The 8,780-nt window shown below is 36.8% G+C and overlaps 2 protein-coding genes across 2 annotated transcripts; both read right to left on the bottom strand.

Moving 5' to 3' along the window:
- Positions 1-33: 33 nt before the first annotated feature.
- On the bottom strand, positions 34-4,228 carry med19a (mediator complex subunit 19a). The gene is made up of 6 exons (XM_067519537.1): positions 3,855-4,228; positions 3,309-3,431; positions 2,206-2,339; positions 1,882-1,978; positions 1,700-1,794; positions 34-429 (listed from the first exon to the last, which is right to left on the bottom strand). The coding sequence occupies exons 1-6, from the start codon at positions 4,072-4,074 to the stop codon at positions 364-366; spliced, it is 735 nt and encodes a 244-aa protein (XP_067375638.1). The 5' UTR covers positions 4,075-4,228; the 3' UTR covers positions 34-363.
- Positions 4,229-4,313: 85 nt separating this feature from the next.
- si:dkey-6i22.5 (polyamine-modulated factor 1) lies at positions 4,314-8,672 on the bottom strand. Its single transcript, XM_067519538.1, has 5 exons — positions 7,453-8,672; positions 6,104-6,209; positions 5,542-5,642; positions 5,097-5,292; positions 4,314-4,466 (listed from the first exon to the last, which is right to left on the bottom strand). Exons 1-5 carry the CDS (start codon positions 7,677-7,679, stop codon positions 4,401-4,403), a joined length of 696 nt encoding a protein of 231 aa, XP_067375639.1. The 5' UTR covers positions 7,680-8,672; the 3' UTR covers positions 4,314-4,400.
- Between the last annotated feature and the right edge of the window lie 108 nt (positions 8,673-8,780).

Genomic DNA, 8,780 nt, shown 5'->3' with positions numbered 1-8,780 from the left:
AATAAGCTTGTTACATGAGGTCTTACACGAATACAAAGTTAATAACCAAATTTTATTTAAATTTTGGCATTATTGTCAAAAAATTACAACAAAAAAAGACATACATACAGTGCACACAGCTCATCAGCAAGTTTTCTGTCTTTCACACTGTTCTGTAACATTTCTACTTGTGACCACCCACGCCAACTGCAGCTCCTTACGCGCTCACGCACACACACACATACACACACACACATTTCACTCTCCCTTATTAAACATACATACAGTAATACAATTATTTGTAAAACACATGCACACCTCCTCTTACAAAATGCTCAGTCTCACAAACATTCAATCACATGCATGCACACAGTGGGCTCCTGCCTATCTGAGGCTGTTACTGTTGGGCTGTGATCCAGCGAGGCCCGGGTGGTCGGGACTGTGGCGGTTCTGAAGGGAAAGAGGGCATTATACAGCAATGTGTGAGCAGTAACTGTAGGCAAGTGACAGACAATGATAAAGCAAAGCTACACACAAACAAGAGTTTAAGAATTTTGGCACCAGATTTTGATCTAAGGCAACAGCTGTTGTCATACCATGGTTAAAAGCACTGTTTTTGTAAAGATAAAGGTATTTGTTCACACGGTGTGTGTGTCTGCACTTTAGAGTGATTCAGAAGCTGGTTCACTTAAGATATAAAACTCAAATATTGTTCAACAGGTTAAGCTTCACAAAGCTAATAATTTCATTATGTCAATACATCAAGATCTCAAGAAAAAAGCAACTAGCTCAAGATTATCTTAATTTTCATAGTCTCAACTGTTTAATTCTTGGATGATTAATTTGAAGTTATGGAATCTATGAAGCTTCTTATTGGTGGTCCAACAGGCCAAAACAGTTAAATGAACTTCCTAATGAGAGATATTGTAGACGGTGGAGGAAACTGTTTCACAATAAACGGAATACAACTTTTTGTTAAATCTTTTTTTGTCGGTTTGAATTGAAAAATTCCCTGACAACATAGACCAGACTTTGGGAGCTATTACGTATGCAATGTTGACTGTAACAGTCGACAGGGAAGCACATCTTTGGTCCCAAGTTTGTTTGAAAAGAACCCAACAACAGCTTTCTTTCATTCCCTAAAATCTCTGTGTCTCACTGTCACTGTACGTTTTAGAAGTGCAGCAGGTGGTTTCCAGCAGCAACAAGCAGCCATTTCCAGTAAAGACCCATTATACACTACCTTCTCTGCACAAACCAGCAAATAGACCCACTCACTTTGCTGGTAAGTTAAATGTCTAGCAAACCAAAGACCACAAGCTCAAAGGCCTGTCTGTATTGAGCTTTTTGTTTTTCAGTTTTTAAATGTGCAGGAACACAATACTGCTGCAGTGATTATAGTCTGTTCACTGGTTGTTTCGGTTGCAAACAGTTTGCTAATAGGTAAGACAGCTTAAAACAAACAAACAAAAAAAAAAAAAAAAGAAAAGCCAAAATCAACATCACTCTAATTTTATGAATTAGCTTAGAAGTCAAAATTTTCTGGCAGATGTAAGTAGGATGTATCAAGACTTAAGAGGATACAATTTTGACCTTAAACACACCAAAACCAAAACAAGAGTTTTAGGTGGACTTCCATCTTTGTCCTCAACTCCACTAGGGCCCAAATTAAAGCTGAACTGAAAACTTTAGTTGCTGACATCTTGACAGTTTTCCTTACTTTTTTCTTTTTCTTGTCTTTCTTCTTTTTCTTGCGGTCTGGATCGTCGTCTCTCTTTTTCTTCTTCTTCTTGGGATCAGAGTCTGATGGAGTTTCTGTGGTGCCAATAGAAAAACAGGTTAGTACACAGAAAAATATTACAATCTTCTAGTCTGTGTACATATGTACAATTCGTGTCATACCTTGTGGTAATGGGTCCTGGGGTCTATGGTGTTTGTGCTTGTGTTTGCTCTTTTTCTTTGGAGGCTGTATGTGCATCAGTCTGTACTGTTCTGGAAGCTGGAAACAAACAAACAAAAAACACAAAAGGAAGCCCGTATGTAATTACTGAACACCATTATAATTGGGAAATTGGTTTTTCCATTTCTTAAAGGTTAAATTATTTTAAATAAAGATCATTTCTTAACACAGTAAATAGTTTGCATAATCAGTGTCGGGATGCCGACAATATGCAGGCCTGACGAATATGAATGTTTATCATGTTGTGTATTGTATTTAGGTAGTACCGGTCCTGTGTGTAGTCTGAAGCCTGTGAGCAGAGCGCCTGTCAATGGGCTGAAGGAGTTGCCACACACTGGTGGTTTATCTATCAGAGACCGTAGTGAGCTGCCATCCTGAGTACCCGGACAGTCAATCATACCTGCAATAAATTCAAGAGAAGACTTAAAATGACAATGCGAATTGAAGGATCAAAATACAGTATATTTGGAGTTAAATACACACTAGGTGGCATTTTGATGGCACACAATATTACCAACAAAAGCAGTGACATGACTTCATTTAAATTCCTTTAAGGTGACTATAACAGAATTGTATCTATTCAAGGTTATGTCTCTGAATACAGAACTTGTTTTAGCTAGTTTCACATTCTCATAGAGATACATTGTTGCTGCTGATAAAGTATTAAACCAAATCAGTGAGGCACACAACTGCACTGAGTGCCATTTTTCTACATTACAAAAATTGTTGATCTACCTTTAAAAAAAAACTTGGCAAGCTAGTTAAGAATTAAAGCAGCCATTAACTGTATCTTTCTTAGCATGCATATGTTGGCATCCCTCTTGTGAATGCTCTGTCTAAAACTGTACTTCTACTTATCTATCATACTCGCTATACCCTTTTCATAAACCAGATTCTGGCCCAGACATTGTAAATTTTTAGTGGAACTGTAATAAAAAATTAAGTGTGAGAAAGTAACTAAACACTCTAAATAGAGCAGAGATTATACATATATACAAGGGGCTTTTTCATACTAAAGAGACTTTAGATAATTTATTACAACAAGGAAAACTCCTTAACATGGACAATGTAGTGTTCAAAGTGGGGAAAGGTGTTTTTCTCAGCGTTTGGAACTTTTGTTTTACGACAAATTACAGACCCCTTGTGTAATCCGGTGCAGCTTTATTAATCACTGATATCTTTGTAATAGTTTTTATAATGAATAATCCTATAAAGGCAGATGCGTATAAGATAAACTTGGATCTGGATTTAGAGACATGTAGAATACACATACTTCATTGTTGGATTAAATCTGTGTATGGAATGGGAAGGTTGGAAAATTCTTAAATTACACTTGGCCGCCAAGTCACACGTTCCTGTATAAACCCACCTGGTAACTCGGGCAGAAAGTTGCTGAGCTTCTCCTTCACCTTTTTACCACAGAATTTGTTGTAGGCATGTTCAAGGTTGTAGTGCGTGATGAGGTTGGTGTTGCCCGTTAACTCATTTCCCACTAAACACCAACAATCATAGAGGTGTTACGTTAATTCATGCAAACACCACAAGTTTCCTCACATGTAACGTTATCTATGACATTGTATTGAGCCTGCAAACATTCTTAGCACTAACAGCAGCTAGAGTTCAGATTTGGTCTTTCGTGACATCAGTAGCGTAACATATAAGTGAACTTTAAAACCAAGCTGTATATGTTGAGTCTGAAAGACTCCAAAACCCCCATCATACCTATAAAAACAGGGGGACTAATAGCAGTAATTGCTATGACCCATTCCCAGTGTTGGTTAGTACCGGTCTTGTTCGCTAGCTAACGCTAACGTTAGCATTGTTTACAAACTGCTTGGCGTTGGAAAATCGTAATAAAGCCTAGTAACATTTAAAAAATACAACTTCCACATCTGTTATAACGGTCTGACAATACCAGGTAGCTCTCGTAGTAAGTAGAAAGGTTCATTCATGACTCCAGGCTTTCGCAGACCAGGCCCTTCGTCCACGAGCTGCGGTGGCATCTGCCCCGTCATGGAGACTTGATTTTGGGGAGGAGGCGGAGCAGGCTTCCCTGGTCCGAAACTCAGGGACGACGAGCCGGGCGGTCCCTGAGTGTCATTTTGCCCGAACAGAGTTGAAAACATTTCCGTCATATCTATCACAAATAATACATTTATCTGAAACGAACAAGCCGGTTTCTTTAAGCGTATAACCGCTTATTTGTAGGTATGGTGCTCACTTCCAATCCACCCGCGGCTCAACTACTCGATTCTTCACTTCTTTGTGGCTTTACTTCCATGACCTTGTACCATAATACCAGACAAAAACAAGCAAAATACCGTAATGATTGGATTATGTTACCAACACAAATACACAGACGACACAGAAAACGTTTGTTACCAATAATTCAACTTTATTTTCAGACACATGCGCATAGTACAAAAACATTAACATGTAGTTGATCAGTGAAATCATTTCATTACACATCAAATACACCAGCAGGAAAAAGAAAAGATGCTGGTCTTTCATATTCTGCAAGTGTTGCCTAGAAGAGAGAAAATAAAACACAAAACAAGCAAAATGGTTAATTCCAGATAAACTTGAATTATGTTGTATTGCATTACATAAAACATAACACTGTGGACAATACTACTGTTCAGTTTACATATGTTGTATATACATTTTAGCAAATTTAAAAATTCAATCCTACCGGTCATTTTTAAGCATATCAAATAGAAATATTTGTCTAAAAAAACAAAATTCATAAATAGCCACATAACTAAAATGGTTTAGGTGCTTGTATAACTTATATATTTTTAATAATAATAATAATAATAATAATAATATAAAATATTTTAGTTTTCGGTCACCTGTCCTTGGTAAACAAACTTCAACAAGTAGAGAGTATGAGAAATACAGCTATACCACATAGCTGGTTCAGAATTTAAGAGGATATAATATTATTAATTATAATATTATATATTATGTGAAAGGGTGTATTCCATTCCCAATGTATATTATATTTGTACATTTAATGTTACACATAAAATAAAGACACTGTTTATACGTAAATATATGGTACATGCATCCTCTTATTCAGTGTGAAAATAATAAATAATTATAAAATGAATGTGTTTTTTGTGAATACTTTTTCCAGCTCTTATTTCTGCCTCACCTTCCACTCATCAACAGTCATTGAAATGTCATTTTCTGTCTGAGCAATTTTCTCCCTGCCAGCTTGAACCTTTTTTGCCAAGGCAGCATTCTCCTGTTTTATCTTTTTCAACTCCAGTTTCATATAAGCCTCCTGCTTTTGATAGAACGGCATCACAAAGCTGCAAAAGTCCTGCTCAGGAACCCCACTTGGCCGCCTGATGGAAAGAATGAACTGTCAATAGTTAAAAATGTATTGCGCTGATAATGTATAAAGAATCTCACCATACTGCATTCAGTACGATGGTTGTCCCTACACTTTATTTTAATAAGCTGTAGTAATAATAGCAGATGTGGGTATTCTAATGTGGATAAATTGCATAATCAAAAGTGTGACATGTAGATTATTCAAACAGAGATAAAGCAGAAAGTGCAAGAAGGTAAAACGATTTATGCAGTTTACTGACCATGCAGGGTCCGGAGTGTTCTTGGCAGCCTTCTCCAGTTTGTCCAGCTCATTCAGTTTTAACTCTAACCGGCCTTCTTCAATTAATCTCCCAATGTCTTCCTTTATATAACGGAGACACAGACATCGATGTAAACACGTCAAAATACAGCATGTACGGCAATGAATACTGCACATAATACAAAAAGCAAGCCACTCAACCTTATTTGTTATTGTTTCCATAAATGGCAGTATAGTATTAATATAGTGGTATATATGGTAGTAATGCTGAACTTAGATTGTGATCACTCTTAAAGAAGTACACAGTATCTAATTTCAGGTGAATCAAGAGTCGTACAGTTCTACTCCTCTTAACGTAACATAAAAACATGGAGCTGTGCTCTATAAACAAAAACATAAAGCCTCATGTTCAGCTATGTAATAGCTGTTCAGTTCTGGCTTTCCTCTGTCAAATTACAGTGAGAGTACAGAGTACAGAGTGAGAATTGTGTTTGTTGTGGTTAAAGGTTCAGCCAGATTGCCCATCCCTACAAGGTATTAATGCGTTATTGTGTGCTGCAGACCTGTATAGCTCTCCGCAGCTCATCTATGAACTCCTTGTGAATGCTCTCCATCTTCTGCGGGTTCTTCTTATACAGCGGACGAAACATACTGGCAAATCTGTTAAAACTGAGATAAGGCAATGTAGAATATCAGGGAGGCAGGCTCTGTTCTGGGATCTTGTTGAATAAAAACTTGACATTCATGGTTTTCCTATCCTCATAATCCTAAAATATTTGAATGCATGTATTGCATCAATGTGCAATACGCTGCTATCAAATAAATCATGTCAGTACCAAATCATAGCTCTACTTTATTGTGATTGCTAATTGATTATTTCATTGATTATTTTATCATAACATGCAATTTTGAGTATCATCATAATAATTACTATTTAATTCTATCATTATTATAATTTACTCCACTGCATAACGATACAGTTTATTAAACTTTTTTTTTGTTCATCTTCACATTCTTTGTTCTTATGAGGGATATCAACATTGTTTGCATTTCTATGGTTTTCTCCCTTTTCTTTTCTTATTGTACAGAGAGTAGCGGCAACAAAACAAAGCTATTACCTTCTGTAATTACAAGTTCATTAAATCTTTATTCAATCAAAAGTGCAGCTTAGTGTGGCTTTTCCAAAACACCAGACCTATATTGGTTAACTAATACAGCACCAAAAGATTTGGCTGAAGAAAAGATAAACAGTGTATACTTATTATCAGATAAACAAGTTTGATGTTTGAGCACAGAAAATACCAAACATTTCTGACATGGGCAAAGTCGTACTGTTCTACTCCTCTTTGCAAACATAACCTGTGCTCTATAAACAAAAACCTAAAGCCTCATGTACAGCTATGTAATAGCTGTTCTATTCTGCCTTTCCTCTGTCTAATTTCAGAGTGAGAATTGTGTTTGGTGTGGTTAAAGGTTCAGCCAGATTGCCCATCCCTACAAGGTATTTCAAAGATATCTAATGAACATACTTTATATTAAACAACTTCCATTAAAGTATAGATAAAAGCTTTGACTGTTCCTATGACTTATGATGTGTTAATAATTCATTCTTGATCATCATTTACACACTTCAGACATCTTTACTGCAGCTTTCTTAGCTCATCTGTATCTTCAACTTAGGTTGATACCATTTTAACAATTACCCAACTTACCACAGTCCTTGGCTCTCATGCAAAATGAATATGATAACGATCCTCAAAATTATAAATTGATATATTGAATGTATCCAATTAGCAAAAACACAGCGTATAAACAGCTCACCTAAAAGTACAGGCTCTGCATTTAGAAGCTTAATGAAATCAAATACTAACACTAAAATGTAAAGTAAAAGCACTGTTTTAGGAAACGGCACCTTGCATGTTCCAGGAACTTCTCCAGGCTCTTCTGCATCACTTTCTCGAACAGTTTGAGTCTTTCGTACCGAGCTTCTGTGTCCACTGGCGTCTTATGAGCTGATTCAGGGTTGGACACATGAGAGGAAACGTCTCCCGTAGCTTCATTGCTCTTGTTTTCATTGGCGCCTTCTCTACATTTGTTATTAACAGTCTCTTTTTGCACTTCTACTTCACTTTCCTCCATTGTCGGCCTCCTCTCCTGTTTACGTTTTGCAATACCCGCCAAATCTTCTTCTTCTTTATTTTTGACAGCAGCTGGTTTCTTATTAGTGTCGCATTACTGCCGTCTGCTGGTGGCAATTAAAGGTACTCAGAGACCCAGAATCCTGCTCATGTTAGACCATAATCTTCATATTCCAGTACGCCCTTCTTTCTCACCTATATTTTCTACAACTAAGAAAAGCATTTTCTAACTGTTTTTGGCACTTATCAGGTTTCGGTTTAACAGTTACACAATTTAGCCTTCTTCTTGCACTTTATAGTGTCATAAACACAAGTGTAATGCCCATACAGACTGCATATAGCCTGTATATCAAGTTATCATGAAGGACTGACTGTTGCTGACATTATCGTTCTTCCAGGTTCTAGGTTTCAGGACTTCCAAAGATCTACTTTTTGTTCACATACTCAATTTGTCTAGACAGCCAATTCTGGAAGGGCTCCTGGTAGATCTAGACGTCTTCCATCTCACAACTCTTGAGGCCACCATGCTCCCAGGAACCGTTAAATCTTCGGAAAAGATTTCTTACATCACAACTTTATTATGGAGATCTACAGTGAGTTTCGTGGACTTTGTGTCTAGGTTTGTGTCTACATATGAAGCCTGTATCTCGACTTTCTAAATAAATTTGTGTCTTACTAAACAGATGTGTGTCTTTCTAAAGTAAGAGAAATTAATTTAACTTGCCACATGCACAGTTGTAAACATTGTTAGGAAGTGTACAAAGAGCCATACTACCAATACCAGAAGGCGGAGTGTCTAATCACACAAAGGCAAGGACATTACATGAAGTCAGTCTGGATGCACTGCTTCCAAAAAGAAATCCTTTGCTCACAAAATAGAAAAAATGCACATTAATCTTTCCAAAGAACACAAATAAGTGTCTGATGAATAATGGCGACACCTTTCTCTTTTCTAAAGGAATTATGTTCATTCATTTTAGTTTTTTACTATAACAAACTACTATGGCGACACAATGCCTAATAACGTCATATTTTACTTAACACTAAACGTACTTAACGTTTTCGTCTGGTATCCTGCTAGCAACTGTGCCCATAAACAACT

The sequence above is a fragment of the Channa argus genome, chromosome 10, assembly GCF_033026475.1.
Source record: "Channa argus isolate prfri chromosome 10, Channa argus male v1.0, whole genome shotgun sequence".
NCBI classification, from domain to species: domain Eukaryota; kingdom Metazoa; phylum Chordata; class Actinopteri; order Anabantiformes; family Channidae; genus Channa; species Channa argus.
Note: the sequence above shows the minus strand (reverse complement) of the source record. Positions and strands in the feature narration are given on the sequence as shown.